Genomic DNA, 27476 nt, shown 5'->3' on the forward strand with positions numbered 1-27476 from the left:
ATTTTGCCATTTAATGGTACTATTTGTGACCTTGTCTGGTGGGGTATTTTACCAAATGTTTTTAGGGAAATTAGTGAAATCTTAGGGAGAAACGCTGGCAGGGCGGCCATTTTGTATAGACGGTCGATATGGATAGAAGGTCCCAAGCATACCTATCTTATCCAGTTATTTGATCCTCGATACAAAATTAGAGTGTGTTTGAAACAGCTTATTAAAAACTTTAGCCACCGAGGATGAGTGGAGCCAACAGTACGCCTCTAGGAAGGATGAATCCAGCCATTGGTGCAGGGAAAAAGGTTGCCCCTATTGGCTCGTCACTCCTCAAGCCAAGCTACATGAGTTCTGGTGGACCCTCAAGTACAGCTTCTGCAACTGCTGCTGCTGTTGCTGCTGCTGCTGCTGTCTCTGCACAAATCAACCACAGTCAAAATCCCGGAAAGAGGGAAAGTGAAGCTAGTTATGATGGTAAGAAAGATGTAGTAGGTGGTGGGGGGTGTGCAGTGATAAGATACCCCGAGTCTATTTTAAGTTGTGTTCCATGTTTTTTTCTTAGATAGGTTTAATGTTTTATGATTCTGAGCCATTGCGAATAAGAAGTACTTTAGGTCGGAGTTTAACCATTGACGTAAAATTCGATAACCAGAACAATAGACTGGTAAATGTGAACAATTATTGCAGGCTTAATACAAACGTAGTGGATATTTTTTGGTCAATATTCAGAAAGTGTCACAAGGGACCTGAGTATTAAAAATGGGGTTTTCTAGTGTAATTCATTGTGTTTAATACAAATATAACATTCATTGCAATCGGGAATGAGGCATAGTGAAGGGATACACCCCATTTCGTCACCAATCCGGTTCATCACCGAAACCCCATTTCTTCACCAAAATCAAATCCGTTTCGTCACCACTAACAGTTGCTGGTATTAGTGACAAATTGCCAGTTATTATTTTACACGCAAGCATTTTAACAATATTTTTATTTTATAATTTCGTCTTTAATAAAGTGTCCATGTTTTTATTATTTACTATCCCAAGCAACAGTTGTTTTCGTGCATATATTGATGAGAATGAATGCGGTGACGAAACGGGTTGGTGATGAACTGGGCATACCCCAAGTGAAGATATTTGAAAAAAAAAGTGATAGGTCAAACAATGTAAAAATATATAAAAAACCTAACCTAACTGGGGTGTGCCCATTTCGTCACTGTAACCATTTCTGAACTCTTACAAGCATTACAATCTATTAATGCCATAACTGCAACATTTATTTTTAAATCTACAAATACCTGATACAAATGAAGATTTACATATGCAATACTGTAACTTTCTTTTTACATTTGCATCTGTTAACATTGCTGGCAACATTGTAGCCAGGTTAGACTCGTCACTATAACCACAAGGCTACTGGTGTTGTGGTTGTTTTTCATTATGTATTTTCAGGGAGATATATGTAACTTTCTTCATTTATTTTTACTCAGTTACATGCACACCTTCCTACATCCAAGCGTATTGTGAAAGGGTAAAAAAAAATTATTGTCCTAAGGGGAAACTTGTAAATGGAATAGTAAACATTTCTTTACACACAAGTTAGCTGGTTAATTCAGTGGGGGAGCGGGTGGAGGCGGGACATGGAGGTGAGCGTTGCTTGGGAATCAGCAGAGGTATCTGCATTGCTGTGGTGAGCCAGGGATTATATAAAAATGGCAACTGTTACACACTCATTTGGCTTTTATTTGCTTGTTTGGCATGCAGAATTTTTTGTTGTACCTTATTTATTGTTATAATTTTTATTTATTCCTCACATTTATTGGTACTGTATATATTATATTACGAAAACTATGGTTACAGGAGGAAAATACACACACAATTTTTTTCCTAAGTACAGTACTTCCTGTTGAAATGGGGGGGGGGGGGTGCGTCTTATATGCCGTCAAATATGGTAATTTACTCTACAGTAGGTAGGTTTTGTTTACGTCTGCCATACCTGTATGGAAGGACAAATTATGTCCTTGGAGATTTTCACCGAGAGGTTTGCTTAATGCTTAGAATGCAAATCTGATGTAGGAAGAAAACAATCGATATTTGTTAAAAGGTATATGATGTAGGTACTGCTATCATATGTGAATCATCGATGACTATTAGTACGACAGTCTAATGCGCATGCGTGATTGGCATGCTATACACTGATAGTTACTAAGATAGTTACTAAGTGGTTATTTAATCAGGATTTTTGACCGAATAACCATAAGCTATTTGACCAGGACCCGCAGGAATTTTGATGGAAATCTGTTCAGGATGGTTGTGGACATTACACTATTATTTATATTTCTTGGAGTCATTGTTACTTGATCTAAAATTTGTTTCGTAAAAATATACTGCATTGTTCTTGTGACCGTCTGTGAATGTTCTGTGTTATATCTAGCTGAGTTACGTTAGGTTAGTACAGTAAGTACTGTACTTAGTTTTATTTTAGAACTCGATCAAGTAACCAGTGGTTATTCAGCCAGATACTGCCTACTAAGATTGACTTATTTCTGACTAACTCTACCTACAGTAACTATTAACAACACAGTCCATCAATATGATTGCCGTACCTATATCCAGTATGATATTGTCGTATGGTTACCTTATCTGTATCTACTACGTAGTTTATAAAAGTGTGAATTATTACTAGCCACAGTAAGATAGTATCTATAGAAGAAAATTTGTTTCATGACTTTCTGATATCAATAAAAGTACTGTCTAGAGCAGGGGTGGCCAGTCTTGTTTAACCTAAGAGCCTCAGACGATAATCTTCAGATGTTCAAGAGCCACAAGACTTGAAGAAAATATACACACATTTATTATTATACAGTATAGTACACATTTTATTAAAAAAAAATTTATGAAAATATTACTAAGAAATACATGTACTGTACACAGTAATTCTGTATTTACTAATGTACAATATGTAGTTTTTAAATTGTTAAATTTTATATGTTTCAATAATCAGGAGCACAATTATATATCAAATGTTATCCAAATCTTGAGTGATGTTTGTTTTAAGGGTGTTGAGCATGTTTAATAATGAACTACGGGCACATATCAGAAAAATATGCAGTTCTGCATTTCAGTAACATAAAATGGGATTGTTGAAGGAAAAAGGTGAAAATAACTATGAAATATTTTTAATTATATTTCTCTGGCTGATTGCAAAAAGGGCCAATTCAGACTGGCCCATGTTACCCAGGTTTCGTGAGCCAAAGTCTAAATTGGCTTTTTTTGACATTGGTCCTTTTTGCACTCAGCCAGATATTTATTTGTCTTTGTAAACATTTGGTCAAAACTTGGAGGAAAATATAATAGAAAAAAAAACAAGCAAACCAATACAATTAGAGATATTTTAATAAAATACCACTACAGTATATTTTTTACAAAGCTTATTTTTCTGTAATTCTGATTTTGGTGGATAATCACACAAAAAGGTTTGGTGATTTGTTTCGTGGTGCCCTTTTAAGTTACTGGCTTTGTAGTGAGTGAGTGACACATTGCAGATAAGGCACAAAGGTTTACCTCCATTAACGGTAAACACAAAATCATCTTCCCCCCGTGGCTTAAAATTTCTGTTTTCATCCTCATACTTTTGCTTCTTAAAATTGGATGATGCCATCTCCCTTCACAAAATTTTCACACACTGCTATCAAATAAATTTGACAGTACATGTACTTAAAAGCAACTTCTTTTTATGAACTGTAAACACAACTTGTATCCAGAGCGTACCAGTTAGATTTGGACTGTTCAACTTCTTGTGTTTCACTGTATTAAGCTAGGATTCCAATCGGGCATTTGTGTTTACAATTGGCATGTACTGTACTGCAAATGCATAACTCTTAACGCAACCGTGCCAATGGAAACAACCGTGTGTGTACATTTCAATGTGATCTATTTTTGTCGCTAACACAACTGCTAATGCGTGAATGGAATCCTAGCTTTATTTTGTCAGGTCATGACATGAGGCTGGGCCCCTACCCTTCACATCCCCCTGCCCCTCCCTCTGACTCTCCTCTGTAATACCTGAACTGACTCTTTACTGAAGAACGACACCTGACTAATATCTCTCTCTCTCTTTCTCTCTCTCTCTCTCTCTCTCTCTCTCTCTCTCTCTCTCTCTCTCTCTCCAAAAGAAAGAATCAGAATAAAAGTTAAAGAGGAAAAGAGAAATCAGGATAAGAAAGGGGAATTATAGAATAAAAGTGAACACAAAACTGCCCATGTTAGGAACTGATCTCTTGAGTGGTTTGATAATCTAAAATAACTTTAATTTAAACACTGCTTAGTTCTAAGGAATTTGGGTTTAAAAAAATACTGTTGATGTTTCTAAATTTAGTGTATCCTATTTACTCTTGAGTATTTAACTTCTGTAGATGGTAATGTACTTTTGTATTAATTTTCTGCACCTTGATTGTTAATGAATTTATGAACTTAAATTGAAAAAGCATTTAAATTTCCAGCAGAACAGGAAGAAAGAAAGAGACGTAGAAAATCAAGATGGCAGGGCGATGAGAAGGACAAGACCTTCATTCCGGGTATGCCGACGGTACTTCCCAGTAACATGTCAAAAGATCAGGAGGAAGCTTACTTGTGTAAGTTGCATTATGTATTCTCTTGCTGGAAAGTTAAGCAAGTTTTCAGATTGTGTTGATGATCCAAGGACGTCATCAAGCATAGCAGTTACTGAAAACTGATGGAACTGCTATTAGCTTCAAGAGCAACTTATTCGACTTCCCCACAGGAAGGCCGATGGAAATTGTTGAGAACATCTGGCCAAATGTTTGGATCTCCAGATGTTATGTGCAAGAAGAGGAATACTTCATAGAGAAAATCCTCTATCTTTGGTGCTGTTACTGTAGAGGTGAAAATATGAATTTCTCCATTATTCTGATGTGCTAGATATTCTGAGTTTTCCTTTTTTTTATACTATTTTTTTTCCTCAGTAAGAGTTTTGTGTGTGTGTTTAATGAAATCTGTGGGACCTGCCAGGGAGAATGTGTGTGGGCAAGTTGTGAGAGAATTTGAATTAGTTCCTTATATAATAACTACTTTTATTTGTTGTTGGGTAAGTGTTATTTATTATTATTTTTGTTATAATTAAAATTTGTTTACAGCATGACAGTTAACTAATTAATAGTCTTCTCCCTCAAATATCACCTTTTCATCCATTTCCAGGTTAATTCAAGATTAAAGAAATTTTTTTTATAAATATAGGTAGAAGCAACGAGACAGCTAATTAATGAAATAATCTAGTTGAAATGATAGTTTATCACTTATGAATGACATCGATGGGTGGCACTGTCAGTTGAATTGCTACTCATACTTTTGGAGGAAAGTTTTAACAGTGCAAATCCTCTTTAATTATGTTAATTAAAGTACACTATATTGATTGAATTTTGGGCATTTTTGCCCGCTAACCCGCTCTATTACAGTGCAGCTGCAGATTGAAGAATTAAGTCGACGACTTCGCTCCAACGATCTGGGCATCTCACCTAATCCTGAAGACAGGTTGGCACTCCTTCACCCAGTTACTCCCGTCCAGGTGACTCAGAGCCATCCAGCTGGCTCGTGACACCCTGTCCCCGGCTCATCCCCTGCCCGCACCACTGGGCCTGGGCCAGGCCGGGCGACACCAGGTTTTATTCACAGTACCAAACTAAAAGTATCCTTCAGGTCTCTCTCCCCTCTCTCTCTCTGTCTCTCTCACGTGTCAATAGTGTGTTGCCTGCTCCAAGGCAGCATGATAATGTGCTCGTAGATGACTCTCTAGTAGGGTTTCCGGGGATAATAGGGTCGAGCTTTGGGCCTCAGTCGTGGTAGGAGACATTGTTCAGGTACGTGACATCCATATTCTCCAGTAGCATGAACTAAGTTCGAGGCTAGGTTGCCTTATTATAATGAGTTTGTATTAAAAATGCGGTGGACAACTTGTAAAAACTCTGTTGTCGTACTGTGGTAACTGGCTTAATTATTTCATGTAGAATTTTTGGAGAAAATTAAAGATACTGTATATCGACTCCTCACGTATAGTTATGTTAGAGTGGATACTATGTGCACTGTCCCCATTAAGCCTTCAGTCTCTTGAATATCAGCATGTAAATAACTTGCTTGATGTCTAGAAGCTCCGTTGGTCATGAGAGCACCACAGTACACTTTTTATGTACAGTATGTTTTATTTACTGTTAAAAGTTTTAAATAGTTGACCTTATTTTGATCCTTTTCGGTTTAACCATCATGCTTCCATCCATCACAGAGCGGACTATGATTGCAATTTTTATCACTTAATTCGCACAAACCTTAGCGTGTTTTACAAGATTCTGGCAGAGCTCAAGAAGTATCTTGCCTGCTATGTTGGACTTATTTAATTTTTTTGCCAGAGTTCTTGCAACTTGTATTGATATTGGTTCAGTATTTTTACATTGAAGTAGATGGTTGATCTTATATTATAAATTGTAGGAGGTGGCAGCCAATGCTATGCTTCAATGGTTATTGATATAATGTGGTGTTGCTTAACATCTGTCTCTTTGCTCTCTTCGTAATCACTGTTAATGCTCACCCTTATGTGCTCCTTAGTTACACAACATTTATTGCAGATGTCCGACCTGCAAAACTGCCTGGACACTAACCCCAATTTCTGGATGTTGACCCCCTTCTGAACAGGTCTTATCAGAACACCTGAACATTTAATTGATTACTTGGTCTTACCATTGATGCAGGCTCTGATATAATTAATATGACTTAGTCTTACTATTGATGCAGGCTTTATGAAATTATTAATTGTTTTAACATTAATGCACTCTCTCTACCTAATCCAGGAAAGCTAATGAGAAATTCTCTTATGACATTTTCCCCTGAAGACCTTGGGATATATGTTTTAAATATCCGGTCAGTCGTGATAGAGATAAATCTGGGCCTCCTGCTAGTGCTGTAATCAATTACCTTTTAGGTCGGATGTATCGCCAGGATTCAATCTCGATGCACAATTGTACGAAGTGTCCATAATTGTATCTCCCCTTCAGGTTAACTCTGCACTTTGGACTGGGGTTTTGTAACTGCCTCTTCCCTTCAGGTTTTACCATTTTATATAGAGGTTTGTCAGCATTCACCGGCTTCACGTTGCCCATCAGAGGGTTGGTGCATTAGGAAAATGGATAACGATTAACCCTAAATACTCTATATGGTCTAATTTTATTACCCATTTTCCTCCACTCCCACCCCCCACCATCCTCTATCTTTTTATGCTTATGCTCCATCCTATTTCCCATTTCACTTATGCTTTATATTTTTACCACTGAGTTTAGCTATAATTTTTTGTTCAACTTTTGATTTAATTTAGACTTTCTCCCATCATACACTGCGTGACCATTGCTGATTGTGTTTTCAGGTGGAACACGCTCATTATTGACTTTGAAATTACACCGTCTTGAATAACAAGTACTGTAATAACGCTTCCTTAAATTTAAGAGCGCACCTTTTTCTCTCTCTACTTTTCTATTACTTGTTTTGATAGGTAACTCATATTTCTCTGGTATTCACTTAGTCGTTCATTGTTATTACCCTGGTATTATGCTTATACATGTGTTCCTCTTTTGACTTTGTGTTAGCTTTTCATATACTACTGTATACTGTACTATATACACTATATACAGTGTATATACTGTATATATAAAACTTACTCTTATTAAGCGAGTAGACTTGCCCCCCCCCCCCTTTTTTCCCCACATACTGAACTGTTGTTTCAAAGTTTTAATGCCAATCTTTGCAGTTACAGTATTTGATTCGCAATTTGTTCTGTACATAATGTGTGTTTAGACATAGGTGATCATTGGAGTCTATTGCTTTTCACTATTTTGCTGGCTGTTTAAAAGTTCTTACATCTTCAGATACAATCTGCTGGTTAAGGAGGGATGGGTTTTGCTGAGTGAATTATTGAAAATTCCCTTGGTTAAGATTCCTAAGGCTGCCTCTGACTGCCACAAATTTTATTACAGAAAAATATTTAATTGCACGGTGGTTACTTTAATGATATGGCTTGATAATTAATTATACAAGCAGTGACTAGTTATTAGACAGGTTTATTTATTTTTTATTATTTTTGTGATACAGGGAGGAACTTTTGTATGAAAATAGTACCTGTTGAAGTGTTATTGATGATCTTAATATTTCACTTTATTTCCAACACAAAATCAGATTGTACATATACTGCTTAATGGATGTATGCATTTGATGACCTTTTCTTCAGCTTGACTGTTAGGAAGGTGGATTATGCATCATGTTTTCAAATTTAGCTGCACAGGATCATTGTACTGGATTAACCTGCAGTTGTAGGGAAAATGTTCTCTTGCTTAGTTCAGGCAAAGGCTCCAGAAATTGTGCTATTGAAATATGCGAGTATGCATGTACACTATTACAGTTTGCTGAAGATTGAGGAAAACACATAGAATTGTGGTCTTGGGTGTGCATCTTGTGTACCTTTAGAGCAGTCTTTATTATTACATGCAAATCTAAATTTTTAAATGAAGAAATAGTATCAGCATGATGTGTCACTGAGTACAGTACTGCTTTTCATTTCAAGAAATGTTTATACATAGTATAATTTATGCATGGTAGCTCTATACTTGGATATTTAAGCAGTATGATTAAATTGTTAGTTATAAAATATTAGAAAATAGAGACATTAAAAAGTATTGAATTAATGATCAAAAGGCATTTTATCTGAACTTGACATGGGAGGGGGAGGTTTTATGGATTGCTGTCTCCACCCCTCCTCACACACACACACACACACACACACACACACACACACTACTTTCCATTGTGGATGTGGAGATCTGTGGTGCGTGAGTGCTTGAGACTGCTAAGGATTACAGTATTCCAGAAATAGTCGGTACTGGAATTGTTGTCATAAGTCTTTCTCCTTAACAAGATGGCTGAAATCTTTAAGCACTGAAATTTAACATTGTTGAGAAGATCATTTACTATTTTCATTTAAGTCCTTTTGGGGGAGTCAAATAGCACAGAAGTGAAGAAAGAAAAGAGAAGTTAGTTTGCACATAAGTCTTCATAAAATTGAGACTAAAAGATTTACATCTTAATAATATTATTAGCATCTGGAGGAAGTTTTCTTTGTCCCAGTCTTCAGATGGGTTGTCAGAAATGTTGATGTCCCGCATGATTTTTGGCAGTAGAATAGATGTCTGAATGGAGAGTTGCATTTGTGAAGCATATGTTAAGCAGTGTTCTCTGTCTCCTTTAAATGGCCATTTAACAAAAGGCTCTGCTGAATGATTAACAGGCACATGGGAAGAAAACTTGAAGGGAAGGTTTGAAAGAATGGAAAACCACAAACTTTAAGAAAAGAATTATGATATTTTTGGGGAAATAAGATTACGTACTAATTTTTGTGGCATATGTGCAGTATACAGCTACTCCTTGATTTACGACATACTCGACCTACGACCTCCCAGACATACGACCGCCTCAGTCTTACCAAAAAAAATTCAAATTACTATTTTCAAGTCCCAACGTTAGTGATTGTGCTGTGTACTGATAAAATTTTCGTTTGTAATTCATTTAAAATGGCTGGCAAGCTTAAAAGTGAGAGTTTTGTGGTGCTGAGAAGAAAAAGAGACACCCATTTTAGATTTTCTATGTATTATTTAAGCATTTTCGACTTACGACCTGGATTTGGGTCTCTAACCCCGTCGTAAGTCGAGGAGCAGCTGTACTATACAGTACGAGTATCTAGAGTACAGGAAGACCTCAATTTACAGAGGGGTTACATTTCTAAAAAGTTTACCTTGAACTGAATTTCTGTATAACAGACCCTGTATTCCTATTGAATCCCATTATATAATGGGAGAGTTATTCCCTTGGAAAATATTTCTGACGCAAAACCCCATAATACAGTAAATAATTTTTTGCCTTTTTAAGCACTCGTAAATCGAACACAATATTTTAATATATTTTTATAAATCATATAGTAAGGGAGGCAATAAACTGCATAACTAGTTGTACAGCATTGTAATGGTTATAAAATGCTGGGAGCAATGTGCATCCCATCTCCCCCACGTGTCGACTGGCATGAGCTGTGGACTGACTGACTTGTGGATTTGCTCCCCTGAACCAGAGTGGAGTTGCAATTTGCAATACAGTACAAAATTGTATGACAAAAAAAGTAATATGTTACTAATATGTTGTCTATATTGACTCAAGAGTGTTATTCATAACTTGCTATGATATTTGAATACCAGTAAATTACATTAGAGCAACAGTGTATACTGTATTACCATAATCAGAATGCATACCATTGCTGCCACGCACACACAAGATTTGTTTTTATACAGGGTATATCTGAATATGAAAAGCTTTCATAGTGGCTTGATAACATATTAATGTATGTGGAAAGTCAACAACCCTTTCTAATGCCTCCATGTTCCAGTTAATAAAATTAGGATATTAGAATGATAGTAACTCTGCTCACGTCCTAGACCTCAGAAGCGGGAACATATTTTCACATTTACTCTCCGAAGTCTACCATACAAATAATAATAAGGGCTTCGGACATGATAGGTATGGTCCACTGAACTTTCATTCTAGTAAGCAAACCCACGGGCAGATGAAATACAGAGTGATGATATTAGTAGTGGTGGTACTGATGGTAATTTTGACTTTTGACTTAGGGTGCTTCTTTGTTTATATTTTATGGAGTTTGATTTGAATGAAGTTTGGAAGCACCCCACCCCCAATTTTTTTCTTGTGGGGCATTTTATATAGCTGCCCTTTCCCCCCTATAATCCATAACTGCAGAATTTGGTCATATAACGTAAGTGTGAAATTCCGTATAAAGGGGATCCGTATAACGAGGTCTTCCTGTATATATACAGTACATATGTAGTAAACCCTTAAATGACACAGGGGTTAGGTTAATGAAAACCCTGTGAAGACCCAAAACCGCAATGTTCACCTACGGGAACGTGCATAAGCCAAAATTGCCAAAAACTAAGAAAAATTCACTCCACAACACATTTACTTACCACATATGCTCTTTATTTTACTTATTTTATAGTTTTGTTATATTTTCCATATTTCTGAGCCACATTAGAGTTTTGTAATGATTTTTTCACAACTTATAGTTTCATTACAAATAACAATGTACATGTACGAGGCGGCTGGGCTGGCGAGTTGGCCACGTAATTTATAGCTAAGGCCTTGGCTAGAACCGCCTTCATAGATACACGTTTACTTCTCGTACATATACACCCATGCTCTTCGTTTTCTTGTTTTATATTATATTTAATTTATTTTTAAGTCACATTAGAGTATTGTAATGATTTTATTCACAACTTTTATAATATAAGAATTATGGAGGGCATGGGTGTGTATTCTTTTTGGGAAGTGATCGTAAGTGTGGAAGCAGTGAGCACTTTGTCAATGGCCTATTTCAGTTTTCAATGTGCACCACACAAAGCCACCTCTGCTGTAAGTTTACTTAATCCTCTTTAACACTGATTGTCAAGTTGATTTCAGCAGAGAATATTTAGGAAAAAATAATGAAACCATAAAAAAAATTATGCAAATGGTAATCCATGTTGCCGTTGTTACATATAATGAAACTATAAATGTTGTGGGAAAATCATTTCAATACTTTAATGTGACTTAGAAATAAAGAAAATATAATATGAAACTATAAAATATGAAATATAAAGAGCATGGGTGTGTATTCTGTGTCTTTAAGATGCAGTGGAACTCTCCTGTGTCACCGTAGACCCCTCATGGCCAGTAATGAAAGTTTTCAGATGCACGTACACAACCTCCCTTGCCCCCCATGCAATCCGTAGTGCAATCCACGGAGGGGCAAGGGCCGCATTGTTTAAACCCGCGTAGTTTCAGAGTTTACTGTACAGTATATATACTTTGGGGGGTTTGTAAAGGTTAGTGAAAGTTGTGGAAAAATTATTATAAGAATGCTTGTCAATAACCGTGTGTGAGCATTGCTTTCTAGAAATCCTTATACAGCATATATGTAAACATTATTTTACAATTACACATTATATTCTTCTACTAGTTCTCAGTAATGATCTGATCTTGCACAGCATGTCATTTTGTGTGACACGGAGTAATTGTTTATTCTTATTCATTGTACTTTTTATCCCTGCTAATTTCATGCATGTTAAGATTAGGAAGAAGCAGCACATCCTCATAGATCATGACAACCACCTTCAGGACACGCACAGAAGACCTTATACAGAGCCTTCTTTCTATAGTGTGAAGCTGTAATGGCAGCAGACCCTATTCAAATATATATATATATATATATATATATATATATATATATATATATATATATATATATATATATATATATATATATATATATATATATATATATATATACATACATACATACATACATACATACATACATACATACATACACACACACACACTGTATATACAGTATATTTTTAATATTTGTTTTATCTATTGTTGATGGTTTGCAGTGTATCAATTTCTACACTAAAGATAGGGGAGTAGGGTCATGTTGTACAGTACTGGCTATGACGTTAATATATTGTTTTTTAAAATACAGAACACACCTTTTGTGAGTTATTCACATGGGATAATAGTGTATTTAATTAGAATAAGAAGGAATTGCAAATTTCAAGAAAATATGTGTTTTAAAAGATAAAAAATCTCCCTGTACATACACCAAATTTTCAGAAAGGTGTAACAAAAATTCTTTCTACGCTGATGTTGCATTAATGGGTATTCCTGCATCCCATCAGAAGTTTACCTAACAATAAGATAATAATTTATAGAAGTAGATGATTATTAACTTCCTACACTTATTGTAACTCACACATCATGGATAAAATTAGCTATCATGGGTAATTTAAGATTGTATTTGAAATGAATGAAAGTTAAATGGTTTTATTTATTAAATCATTAAATTTGCAGGTTTAGGAATAGGTTTTCTCAAGAATTATTGCAGCAAATGGGTAAAAGAATTTTGAACAAATTGTGGAGGCCTGGCTTTCGTATTTCTGAGGCGATTGCCTTTTATTTTATCAGGCTTGATATCGAGCAGTTATAAATGCTCCTTAAACATTAATTTAATTTTCCTCCTGCTCCAGCGTGATTATGTGGTTTGTTTATAAGATCATCCTGAGCGTTATGTTTTAAGTGGGTTGGATTCTATGAATGAGTGCATGTATGTTATTTTTCAAATAACATTGAACTCGTTTGAATTAAACAGGATAGTCTAGATAATTAGTCAAGTCACATGGAAGAGAGGATCTCTAGGAACATTAATTGTTAAATTCCTTACAGCAGATGAAAAAATATTGAGGTTTAAGAGTACTGTACAGTACTTATGTTTAATTGTTTTTATCGTATTTATATTTGCTTTTAAAATTATTTGCAAAATATATTAATTATTAAAAAAATTACTAACATTGGGATGATAATGAATTGTTATTCAGATACAGGTACTCCTCAACTTAACGACCTACTCGACTTACGACCACCCGGACATACGACCGCCGCAGTCATACCAAAATTTTTCCAAATTACGTATTTTCGAGTCTCAACGTTAGCGATTGCGCTGTGTACTGACAAAATTGTTGTTTGTAATTCCCTTTAAAATGGTTGGCAAGCTTAAAAGTGAGAATTTTGTGGTGCTGAGAAGAAAAACAGACACCCATTTTAGACTTTCTATGTATTATTTTTGCATTTTCGACTTAGGACCAATTCGACTTACGACCTGGATTTGGGTCCCTAGCCCCGTTGTAAGTCGGGGACTGCCTGTATTTGAATTTTAAGTGTCACTGCTGTGCAGAATGATGCAAAATTTAATTGTCTTAATTTTGGGAGTTTTATGATGATGACCTCTTAAACCAGAGCATTGCATGTGGATCATATCAGGTTGTCGGTAATTTTTTTGAGTATCCCATATGTCTTCTCTCTGTTGTACTACAACAAGGTAGCTCATGTAGACCTCAATTTACTGTTAACTCTGTATATGTAGATCAGTTAGCTGTGATTTTCTTCTTACACATTGCCTCATTCTTTTCTTCCTCTTTATCATAAAGTTTCCCTTTGTGAGAATTTCAACTCTGGGAAGTACAGTACAGTAAAACCTTCCTAGTGTCTGGATTAAAAAAAAGAACAGTAAATTCCACCTAATATGTGAATGCTCAAAGTCTTCTTGCAAATTTGTTGCCCATGATAAATATGCTTTTGAGTTTAGGTCCCATTGTGACATGGGGCCCAATAGACCCCATTTTCAAATAAGATCCACTTTTCATGGAAATGGAAAATGAATCCCAAGGCATAGTGGTTTCCAAACTCGATGGCATATTAAGATGAGGGCTCGGACATCATTTCTCTTGCACTGGGGTCTTATTAGACCCAATTTTACTGAATATTGAGTTTTGAGACCAAAGATAAATGATGTGACACCAAGATTAAGACTTCTCAAATGGCCCCCAATAGTAGGACTACAGTACTTTGTATAAAAAAGAAATTATTATATTGGGGTGTTTAACTCTTAAGCCATGGGTTAAGGGACTGCTGGCAGTAACCCCCCCCCCCCACGCTGGGATAAATTTGAGAAAAAATCAACTTTTCCCCCAAAAAATAATAAAAAAATAAATAAATTGGCGGGAATAGGCGGCCGTTTTGGAACATCACCAGGGGCGCGCTAGTTGGACATTCTGGAATGTCACCCGGGGCCTAAGGGTTAAATGGATGTTGAGGTACGATATTATTAACCCAGAATATAACCCCATTTCCACCAATAGGCACAATTAATTTACTGTTCATGATATTTACAACCTGAAGTGTCTACTCTAAAAGTAATATAGCTCCATGGATTGGGTGGAATCTACGGTATATTCTTTTGTGTGTTGTATCCAGAAATCCGTACCATGTGAGAAATCCATAATTTATCAAGCACTGATACAGTACAGTGGGGTATGCTATAACGAATCTAATTGGTTCTAGAACCTTGTTCGTTATAGCATTCGTTCGTTATAGGATTAATCCGTTCCAGGCCCCCAAATACAACCACTTAACACTGAAAAATATAATATAAAATAGTAAAAATTGTAAAAAAGTGCATAAATGTGCATCTAAACCCCCTGAAATAAAGAATATCATTTATACTTGTAATAAAAAACAATAAATTAGTAAAAAAAAAAAAAATTATTTTTAAATAATGTTCGTTGTAGGAGTTTCGTTCGTTATAGCATTCTCAATTTTATAGGTAAAACCGTTCGTTATAGGAATATTCGTAGTAGGATCCGTTCGTTATAGCATACCCCACTGTACATAGTATTGTATCCTTCAGTGTTCTTCATTCTACAAATTTTCACTTTCTTAATTGTTGAGGGTCCTAGAATATCCCTCTTTGCTTTGTTTATTCTGCCAGCAGTTCTAATGTTACAAACCCAAATTTTAATAGCATATTATGGTGTGATTTGCTAAATTGACATATTGCTTTATATCGGATGGCTCAACTTTTTCCTTTATTACAGTACAGTATTCATAAATTCCTAGTACTTATAACTTTTTAGAAGTGTTAATTCATCTCATACAGGTTTTATAGTTAATGTCTTTTGACTTTATTGCTTATTTAAGGTTCATTTTCTGTACTACCACCTTGCCTCATTATACAGGTATCCCCCTATTTACAATGGGGTTAGATTCCTGGAAAACCCATCGCAGGTAGAAATATCGTAAATCGGGATCATTATAACATGGGGTTACTATACCTACAACATAATTAAGCAACACTTACCACATCATTAAGAACAAGCCTGGTCGTCATTACATATGCTTTTCAAGGCTAATGGGCCTCATGAAGGTGGAGTGGAGATGTCACTCTGACTCCTAAACAGCCTCTGGGGAGTCTCATGCTGGTTTTCCTGGGTGCTTTGGCCTTCCCAGACATTTTTAAAGTTACAATGCTCACTTCACAGTCACAAAAAAAGAGAGCAAATGATAACGTTATTGTGGCTAACACTGCTCACATCATGTTCATAACAACAGAGGCAATGCACTTTCCAGTCACAAAAACCATAGCAAGAATCACTTCACAGTCACCAAAGCAGAGTACAGTACAATGTGAATGTTAGTGATGTCCTCTCATTATGAAGTTTTTAAAAAATGATGATAAGTAACAACATTGATATTGACCAATACATAGTAATCACTGAACTACACGATTGCCGCCATGTGCGAGCACCATGGAACAAAGCTTGGTACTGTAGTACAGTGGGTGGCTGTATGACGGTGTGCTGGTAACCGCAGCTGACAAGTGCACCGAGAGATGAGTTCCATATTCCACAATGGCCAGGTGATGGCCATCGTTCATGCGGCTTATTTATATCGTAAATAGGGGGGTGGTCTCTGCATCACCATCGTTAAAGTGGAGTATCATAGATAGGGAGATTGTAAATCGGGGGATACCTGTACACTCAATTAGTGTGTTTACAATTGTCACCTATTTATACCCCTATTGTAGCATCCCTAACTTGCATATGTTATGCTATTAGTGTTACACATGATGTGTCACTACCAGTTATATTTAAAAATGGTAGTAATGGGGGCATTGTAACCCATGATTTTCGCTAACTGTTAAGTTGAAAGCCCACAGAGGATTTGAAGAGGCAGGGTATCAAGGGGACTTTGTCTTCCCTTCTATAAATTATTAGAGAAATGGGACAAATTACAGTGATTTTGGGTAATTAGCACAAGTGTATAGAGATTAAAAAAGTTCAAATTTATCCAATTTTGTTGAAATGAAGGTTTTGTTCCAGGAACAAAATGAACAGGCTCAGAAACCAGGAGAATTGGTTACTTTGGCTAGTGGCCAGTTCTAAATGAAAATCCTGGTAATCCATTTTTATCTTTAGTTTTATCCTCAACCAATCGCTGAAACCACTGTTATTCCTCTTACCTACGCTGTGTGCTTTTGAGATGACTAGTACATTTTGTTACTTTTACTCTACACAAACACTCATCCATTCTATAACCTCTCTTTCTTATTAAGTCTGTTATAAGCATTTTTTAGAACAATGAATTCTACATAAGTACTCATCATCAGGTATGTTGATAATAGGTGGCAATCTGTGATTTATTAATACATTTTCAGTACTCTGCTGCCACATTGCCTTTCATTTATATGGGGCAGATATTCGTAAATCTCATTCATTATTTTCTTTTCCCTTATACAGGTGCTCCTCTACTTAAGAACGTTCAATTTACAAACGTTCAGAGATACAAACATCATCACTGAGGGGGTTACCTGCCAGAACAGGTGTTTAATGTGGATGAGACTGGATTATTTTGAAGAAAATTCCAGATATAACAAACATTACCTAAGAGAAGAGTGACCCAGGCTTAAAGGCTGTATTAAAGGGTATAGCTGTACTAAATATCCATAATCTTTTCATTTTTTACAATATGTTTGGTATCTACAAGAGTAAAGTTGGACTTACAAACAAGCCTCAGGATTGTTCGTAAGTAGAGGAGCACCTATACTGTAATAACTATCATCATATTTGTCCTTCCAAGTTCTCATGCGCACTTTATCAGAGTATTTGGGTATGGTATTTAGACTCAATTATAATTATTTCATGTGCTTGACAAGGTAAAAAAATTATGGGGGGATACCATGATTTTGTTAAAACGCAGAAGATTGGAAGGTCCAAATGTTCACCAGCTATGTACCAGTATATAAAGCAGAAATTTTAATTATATATATATATACAGGTATATATATATTTCATGTAGATCCACAATGAAAACGTGGATAAGATAAATCTTGATAAAATCACACGGGAAATACACACTGTATATTCAGTACATTGTGTATATATCAAGGTGAAATGTGTCAGTGGCTTTGAAATGGAGGAATGAAACTTTGCTCAGCTAGATCTTGTGTGGATGTGATCTTAAGTTAATTCAGAATTATGGAAGACAAGACCTTTGTATACATATGGGGGTACCTGAGTTTTCCTAAGTAAGGCTATTATATACAAGATATAATTTTCATAATTATTTAAATTTGTAAAGCAGTGTCAGTAGTGCCATGATTATGGGATTTAAAAAATGTCTTGAATCACTTTTATTTACGGTAATCATAAGGAAGTTTATCATGTAGTGTTTCAGTATTCCTGAAGAAATTTGTTTACCAAAAATGGCATGATTATTTCATATACTACAAACAGACTAAAATCTATTGTCTACTGTACAAGATGTGTTATTTATTGTCCGTCTGGTTTCAAGCTACTGAATTGTTCCTAACAACTTAACACATTATTGCTTGAAGCTCTGTGAATAGTTCCTTACAGGAGGTTATGTAATTATTTACAGATTGCATATTTTGTCTTTTAGATGTGAGCATAGTCAGCTCATTAACCATGACCACACTTTTCATGACCAGCTGATGATATTCAGAGAAACTATTGCTTCAGCCTGCCTTGGATGCTGTCGTATTAAATTTTATCTTAGATTGTGCAGTAACTATATATTTACTTCACTGTTCTGGCACAGAGTCAAAAATAAAAGCATCATATTTATATTTGAAAGATTATGAATATTGAAATTTATACTTGATATTTATATTCCTTAAATTCAGTCTTACACCTTTGTTTTTTAAAATTTCTGCCCATATATTTATCTCATGTCATATTGTTGCTCCTGATTTTGTAGTGATATCATTTGACATCACATGATTATACTCTACTGTACTCCAAGAAATGGGGTGAATCTAGATAACTGAATTTATTTTATGTCTAAAACAGTAATTTTAAGAGATAGCTGACCCTCCTCACTAACACAGATATTAGCCTATAACATTAGGTAAATTATGACTAATATTATATGCAGTTTATATCTTCCTTTGTATATGAGGCACAATTCTACACATTCGTAGCCATTATGTTCTTATAATAGACAAAAATAAATGTATTTGATGGCTTCATATTTTAATCAGGTGCGACTGGAATTACTTTATAAACATCAAAATTAAGAGTATTCATTGTTCATTGTGGTTTACAAATAACATAAACCACCAAATTTTTATTTTTTAATTTAAAGATAGCTCACTTGCTCCCTTCATTTGTTGACATCATTGAATCTTACTGCTGTAATAGATGTGTTTTGCTATGGTACTTCCCTTCCTCACTAAGGCCACAAATAATAATAATACTGTAATTAGTTTAACCCTGTCACTTTCCACAATCCATCAGCAGCTCAGTCTTGTCCCCAAATTGCTTAATGCCAAGTTCTCTGCTCCGTTACATACACTGCTGCATCAAGGATCACCATCCCTCACTTTTCTAGTGCATTCCTCTGTCTTATTTGTCTACCTTTGCTAACCTTGATCTTCTCTTTTCTCATCACTTCTTTCTTGTCCACATCTCCTTAATTCTTATATACTCCATATAATTCTTTCAATTACAACATTACTGTCCTAAGTGCCCCATTCTTCCTTCTCCATTTATATTTAACACTTTTATTTTGCATTCACTATAACTCTTAACAGTTATAAATTTGTCTCAAGTCGCTCACTAGAGCAGTGTTGTTTGCAAATAGCAACTGACTCGCCTCCCATTTTCAAAGCATGTCATTACTGTACAGTATTTACAAAATATGCAACCCCCTCCCTTACTCTTGCTCACACCATCTCTTACTTCCCCATCCAGTTTTATATTGAGCAATCATGGCAATTTAACACTCGCTGGACTTTTTCATATGCTCGGATTTATATTCTTTAATTTTTGCTTTTTATCTTAACCTTTCTCTTTATACAGAGAAACTTGACATGCCATTAGATGTACTTTTTTGTGTTCTGTTATTCAGTCTACCTCTTATTCAATTTAACCATCTCCCATCCTTAACATTTCAGTGATGATTATATCTATTCTTGGTGCCATACCATTCTTGACCATGCACCAGCCTCACCTTTCTCACTTATCATTTTTGTCTTGTCTAATTTTGATGCTATCCAATCCATCAGGTCCTAGGTATAATAGATTTACCAGTCTCATCTACTTAATTGAGAAGTTGTCCAATATATTTCTCCTTCTTCCCTTTACTCCCTCTCTTTTCCACAATATATTCTCTTCTTTCTTAACTGCCATTTCTGTGGCCCTATAGCTCATTTGGTAAAGTGTTAGCTTTCGGGGTACACCAGTACCTGTGCACTCAGCAACAAATGAGTCCACTTTAGGGTGTGCTTGCCAAATTTGGAAGAACCCTTTACTGGACTTGCACCATGTCTCAGGGGTGCAAGTTAAGATTTAGGAGTTTAGCACCTGCTAAGCCATTCTGCATCATTGCTGATAGAGGCTTTTATGTATGGAGGATAAATACAGGATACATACAATAAAGTCCATGTAAACGATAATGTAGCTTAACAAGTTTAATGTTTTTGGGTATGAAAATAAATTTATGAACTTGTATTCACTTAAATGAGCAAAATTATTGGTGAACAAGTTTGCATTATCATTCATGTAGTGGGGCTAGTCATGCTTTGTCATTGATTGATTAGCCAACTGGGTTAGTGCACTCGTAGACTCGTTATCTATACATGGTGGTAAAGTCCGTGGAAAGCTAACCCAGCTTGGGTAGACATTCAACAAAGACAACTTGGTGGCGTTTGTTATCTGGGCAACAGCTGGTATCACCTCTGTGCATATGCTGACGATAGCACTTTTGTCTCTTGAAAAGCATTCGATTCTAACCAGGTGTACTGCTCTTAAAATGTATCAAAGCAAATGCAAAAGTGATGTACGGAGTGCAAAATGAAAACCTAAAGTGCTTAGTATCAAAGATTGTTTTGCATTTGTGATGTTCGTAACTGCATACTTGTGGCAGCTGACCTGGCCTTTCACGCCTTCATTCAACCTGTTAATTTTTCAACTCTTTGCTTCAAGTTGATTAGCTTATATGAGTAAAGAATTGTAATTACAGCACTTGGTGAGTACTGTATTTAGAGAGGAAATTTAAAATATTATTTTAACGTATTTAAGTTAGTCTTTACAGTATATCTTAGTAAAATTGGGCGTTTGTGAGGCAGCTCAGAACTGAACCCTCTGTAATTACATTGTTCCTAAGTGGAATTAGCTTTTAGGTTCTGAACAACCATCTTACGAACTGGTTCTTTGGTCCCTAATCAACCTTGGTGTTCCTGTATACAGTATACTGTAATGTTTATACATGTATAATTTCCCCTTTGTAAACCCTTTCTTGCTATGGTGCAGTATGACTGGAATCAAAAGCAAATTGAATACCTTAATTTGCTATTATTTTTCTAACACTTCACTACCTTTTAATTGCATGTAACTGCATTCCCCTCCACTGCATTGGGCAAAATATGTAGCGAGTTATTTTTCCGTGTTCATCCTCTATTGCATATATAGCTTGTACCCACTCAGACCTTCAATTAGTTTTCTAAACACCAAGATCTACAAACTAGCTTTATTAACCACAATTAAATGTACTGTATATCCATTTTTGGTGTTGTAAAGCATTTGGTAATTGCAGGATACCATCAATATTCAACAGTAATGTGAACTCTTTATTCAAAACTTCAACACAAGTTTTTGTAGTAAAGTGGTCATGAAGAGCCATAGCTGAGAAGCTGATGGTTTAATTTTTCTGAAATTTTTTGGAATTAAGTTAATTTTTACCTAAAGTATACTCTTGGAGGGATTGTTACGCCCGTATTATTAAACAACATCTTCCCTTGAAGAGGATTGTCGTGTTTCAAGAGTTTTAAACTAAGTGAGTCCTGAGGGACACCGCAGTACAGTAGTTAACGGGGTGGTGTGGTGGTAAGATTAACTAATTCCAATAAAATTAATTTATAATATTGGAATTAGTTAATTTTACCGCCACACCACCCCATTAAGTACTGTACTGCGGTGTCCCTCAGGACTCATTGAGTTTAAAACTCAGGTTGAAACACGACGACCCTCTTTAAGGGAAGATGTTGTTTAATAATACGGCGTGAGACTTTAATAACTTCTGTCTTTGAGGGGGAAAATTCTTGAATTTTTCAAAGAGCTATAGAACACTGAAAAATTTTCTCAAGTTTTCTAAAAATAAATAATTCAGGGATGAAGTCCATTGGTACCCAAAGTACTGTATGTATATAAATGGATTAGTGGCCATAAAACATTAATCATGATGGGAAAATAATAATAGTATATAATTCACTTTTTATAATAAAGTCATTCTTAAATATTCCTTAATTGATTATAATTTATATTTATTTGAGGTGTATGGAAATACTGTACAGTAGTACAGAACTGTAATTAATGTTGTGGGAGAAGTAACTGTTTTAATCTTTATTTTTCTTTATGGTTTCTTTGTGTACTTAGTTCACATTGATGGGGTGTAAGGGATAATACTCATGCATGTTAATGCATCTCCTGTTAGGAAGCATATGAATGGTGAGGTGCTGGAGTGGATAGATTCAGTGTGGAAATGTTAAGAATGGAAGGTGGAAATTAACAGAATTGATGATAGTGTTTAGGTAATGCTTAACACAGCGAACAGTTGAAAAAAAGCGTAGAAGAATAAGTCTGTCAATTACACCATGAGAAGTGAGTGGTAAAATCTGTTAATTATACCAGAAGTATTTAGAGAATTGTTGCAAAATCAGTACAGTACTGTACCGTATGTGTATAAGGGGGAAAGTGATATGGGTCCAGGGAAGAAAGGGGAGGTATGGATAATGTGTGTGTGGTGGGAACTTTCTAGGGACTGGAAAGATTTTATATATATCATTTAGGGATCTGGAATAGGCATATATGATAAGAATACAGTGATATCCCCGTTAGCTGGAACAATTGGTGCAGAGCACTTCTGGGAATTAGAGATTTCCGGGTAATGAGACAACTCTCAAAGCTGGAAAAAAATCGCTCATCCCTGGAATTTTCTGGGTACCGGAAAAACGTTCTCGGAAGTTCCAGAAATTGCCCATTACATTATCTCACGAACCCGTAAAAATATCCCTCATCCCCGGAATATTCTGTAATTTTCCGGGTAATGGTATTTTTTTGGGTAATTTCCAGAAAATGCGCCCGATTTTCATCTCTCAAACCCGGAGAAAACTTCCCCATCCCTGGTATTTTCCAGGTGTCATACTGGGAAAATTTTCTCAAATTTTCCAGAAAATGTGCCCCTTGGAAAAACATTACCAAAGCTGGAATTTTCCGGAAAATTCTTACTTTGTGAAGGATTTTCAGAGAAAATTTCAATTCCGGCTATCGGAGAGTTCAGGTTAAGAGGGATTCCGGTTAACAGAGATACTGTACTGTTTGAATTTGGTAAATTGCCTTACGGGAGGGCAGTCATGGCTCACCACCACAAGGGAGTGAGCTAGCTGTCTAGCATTCTCAAGTGTTACAACCCTTTGTGGTTTCTTCGGTGTAGTACAGGTAGCCGAAGATTCAGCAGAATGCTTGGATGCCATAACAAAAGGATGGCACAAATACACATGAATAAAGAGAGATCACTTCACACACACAACAAATGGTGGGTGAAAGGACATGGGCTTGTGGGAGATGTGGGAGGCTGGCAGGGATATTATCAGTGAGTAAGAATATGTCTACACATCTCTCCCCAAGATGACTCTTGGGGTGCGAAATTTGCATTTTTTCCCAGACCCAAATCTGTATAAAATGGGGAAGCTTTCGTAACTTGAAATAGTTGTGTCGGTTTAGGAAATTCATAAAAGTGAATTTTGTATCTTGAACTTTCGTATATGGAGGGGGGGTGTGTGTGTGTGTGTGTATATGTATGTATGTATGTATGTATGATAATAATAATAAACGGTTTATTAATAGAGTTGCAGCCGGTGGCTGAAAATATACAGACTTACATTTGATTTAGACATAATGATATAAAATGCATTGAATATATTTACAGGGCTGTACAGTATATAAATCAGGAGTTGTTTATTATTTTAACAATAGACGGGATGGTGCTATTCTTATATCTATCGGTGCGGGCTCTTATGGGCTGAATTTTGTTGTAGTGGTGGACTGCGCGAGGTGGGCGGGGGCTGCCTGTGGCAGGAGGTGGCGATGACGAGGGTGGTGCATTAATTGGCTGCCAAACCTTTCCAGTGCTTGGTGGTGGAGGTCACTGAGGGATGGCATTTCCAGGGTGGAGAGAGCGTTGGTGTAGCCGGAGTATTCTACGCCGAACATGATTCTGCAGGCCCTTTTCTGTACCCTCTCTAGCTGATGTTGTTGGGAGAAGACAACCAGGATGTATGTATGTATGTGTGTGGCAACCTGTGGTGTAAAGGTCAGCATGCTCCCCTCGCAAGCGAGCAGACCCGGGCAGGATGAAACTATGGGCAAGTTTCTTTACGCCATTTGCCTCTGTCTACCCAGCAGTAATTGGGGACCTGGATGTTGATCAATTTGTGGATTGTGTTCCGGGGTAATGGTTAGTCAGTGCAGTTGGCGAGTTGTCTGGTCTTCTCGAACTATTCCTTGACACTGGGTCGTGCATCTCGTTAACTTAGGGTGTGGTTGTTGTGTTGGCGACAGCTTCTACACCTTAAACAAATTCACAGCTAGGTGGCCCTAGGGCTGGTCATCCTCGTTACACAAGGGGCAACCATTATACAGTACTGTATATTATTGTGTGTGTGTGCACTTGCACCTTTGCCTGAAGGAAATATAAGTGAATGTACTTTACGTAAGCTCAGTGTGACTTATGTAGCATTACCATCACTTCACCAATTGCTGGTTTCTGTGAAGCCATATTAATGGTTAATTTCAACCTAAATAAAAGCACAGAATACGGAGAGTACAGACTAGTAAATGTAAATAAACTTTGTAGAAGTGCTCGTCAAGCAATATCACAAACTAATGCCAAGACTACTGATCAGAAATCATGCTGGACCACAGGGTACAGAATTAGAGAGGTTCAACCTGTGTTATCTTTATTACTCTCCCAGTTTTGCGGTGGTTGAATAAAGGGATATAGATCTCAGAGAAAAGGATTGAAGTAATAGGATGGTGGGAGACAAGTGTAGAAAGCAACAGGAAAGGTCAAGGACACACATACTCACACACTCACTCTGTTTATACCTTAAAATTCAAATTTCATTTGCTTCTGTTGTGATTTCTAACACCTGTCAGTCTAATTTGAATACTAGCATGATTTATTTGACTTTTTATTGTCAACATAATTACATACACAGGAACTCAACTGTACACAAGCCACTGTCATATTTGAAGCATTATACTGTACTGTATATGTGATGCCCATAGGTCTCCCTAATTCATCAATAGGTGTTCTTAAAAATTGGAACAAGATTCAGCCCTCTCATTTTCAAGCAGCTGTGCCTTCACCTCTTTTAAACCGAGTTGTCTGTTTTTCTAGTTATTAGAAAATATAACTATTTTAAGGTCTACAACTTGTGTATTATTACATGGAAATACAGTTAATTTCCATCCAGTTAAAGATGGGTAGTTTGCTGTCCACTTAAAATTTGAATCATGTTGTGTCCCATCTTTAAAACTATATGAGGAAGCTTAAGCTTCTCAATTTAATGTCATTATTTTATATATTATTTTTGGAAATTCCTCACTATGTTGACTTGAGGAGATGATCTGATCAGATATAAGCTTGGTGGGGCCTACTGTACTATCCATTTTATTCCCCGAGTGAGTGTTATTGCCGCCTTCGCTCAGTGTTATTGCAATTATGGGAGGGTGATAAAGGTACAGTAATGAGAAAGTGTTGTTGTTTACTAAGCGAGGAGATGATGGCGCCATCATCTCGGCCCTAGATGATAAAACATATGGCAGGTCCCCGACCTGTGACCTCGCCAGATGTGTGGGGGGTGTTGGTCACTCAAGCTGGCACTGAGGCATTCATTTATTGTGAATCACTCTTCACATGCATGAAGGAATGAATTTCATTGAGATTTGGCCTGTAGATGAGACAACCTATCCATTTTATGTACATTACAGTACTGTACAATACTGTACTTATTTTGTTGTGGCTAGAATCAGTATGGATGACTGATAATGTGCCTGTTTCTTTGCTTATACCCAGTTTGGTTGGGGCTGTTTCATTGATGATGATTTAATCATGTGGTGTAAAGGGTTAAAGAATGTAAATAAAAGAATAAGTACTGTACTCATATCCATTAAATGGCTGAGGTATAGTAAAACTCCATTTATAAATATTTAAATGTAGTTGATTGAAACATGGTTAACCATTGGCACTTTAATTTTTGTTTTGAGATTTGACAATATTTTGAGCTCTTGTTTATCAGTGTCAAATTTTGTTGAAAAAAATCAACAATATAGTACAGTATGATTTGACACTTTTTCTTCAGGACTTTAGTATATGGCTTAGCTTGCAATTTTGAAGTGTGCTGGAATCTCTTGAACTCTCTTTGTATATTATAAAGTTTGAATTATAATAAGTTGATATGTAACAGAGTAACTAAGGTCTTACATCAGTGAAGATTATCTCCATTTTCTGGATAGTGGAATTTCTTTAAGGGTTGCAAGATAAATGTTAAAAGTGGTTACCTGTTGGGCTGTCGATGCATAATGAGCATTGTAAAAGATGTAAGAGTTCCTTTGTAGTGTATATAAAGGGTTTATTTGTTTCTTGGAAAGTCATATTTCTAAAGTATCATTCACAGTAGATTATTGGCTGTTCCTCTCTTGAATGTGTCATGTAAATAGAAATTCGGATGGACACCTTATGGCTGTACAGTATTATGAAGCTTCTAGTACATGTAGTTCTTAAAGATGGGTAGCTTGGTGTTGTAAAGGGTTTTTTATTTAGGATTAAACACTTTGCTAACCTTGTGAAGAGTACCTTGTCATTTTGATAACTTACAAAGGTTTTACCTTACTAATGTTTTACTGGCAAGGAGATTTGAACGTGGGATTTTGTACTTTTAAAAATTTTAAATCTTGAGAGATATTGAAATGGAAGATGAATGGATATATACTGTACTTGTTATTTGGTGACAGACCTTTGGAATATGGATTTTTTTTTTTTATGTTCCTTTATAATGTCAATGCCCATTGTGGTGTGTAAGGCAGCCAACTATCAGGAGTCATCTCAGTTTATGGATCTGTATTGTAGGGTTGAAAGTCACATTCCTCAGTTAATAAGAAATAAGATTTATAGTCTTCAAAGCAGACACTTGGAAAATAAGTCAACTGTGTATCATATGTCATTTGTTTGCTGTACACATTTCTCTATACATTGTCATTGTGAGAGCAGAGGCATGAAGATGAGGGTGAGGATTATTGAACAAAAGGAAAAGATATATTTTTTTCTCTAAATAATAAAATATTCTTAAGAAGGCAATACTGGCATCCTGAATGCATCTCTTCTTCTTTTTCTTTCTCTCATTTCTGTTTTTACATAAGA

At 36.0% G+C, this 27476-nt stretch overlaps 1 protein-coding gene across 2 annotated transcripts in view; it reads left to right on the plus strand.

The window, feature by feature from the left end:
* The first annotated feature begins 98 nt into the window (after window positions 1-98).
* LOC121859102 (splicing factor 1-like) overlaps window positions 99-27476 on the plus strand; it is a 42241-nt gene continuing 14863 nt past the window's right edge. Inside the window, exons 1-3 of one of the 2 annotated variants that reach the window (XM_042355788.1) lie at window positions 99-465; window positions 4493-4624; window positions 5465-5540. In XM_042355788.1, the coding sequence (XP_042211722.1) occupies window positions 234-465; window positions 4493-4624; window positions 5465-5540 (440 nt within the window). In that variant the 5' untranslated portion in view covers window positions 99-233. The remainder of the gene's footprint in view (window positions 466-4492; window positions 4625-5464; window positions 5541-27476) is intronic. The other variant, XM_042355789.1, reaches the window with a different exon arrangement.

This window comes from Homarus americanus, unplaced genomic scaffold (assembly GCF_018991925.1).
Source record: "Homarus americanus isolate GMGI-L3 unplaced genomic scaffold, GMGI_Hamer_2.0 scaffold50924, whole genome shotgun sequence".
In the NCBI taxonomy this organism is placed as follows: domain Eukaryota; kingdom Metazoa; phylum Arthropoda; class Malacostraca; order Decapoda; family Nephropidae; genus Homarus; species Homarus americanus.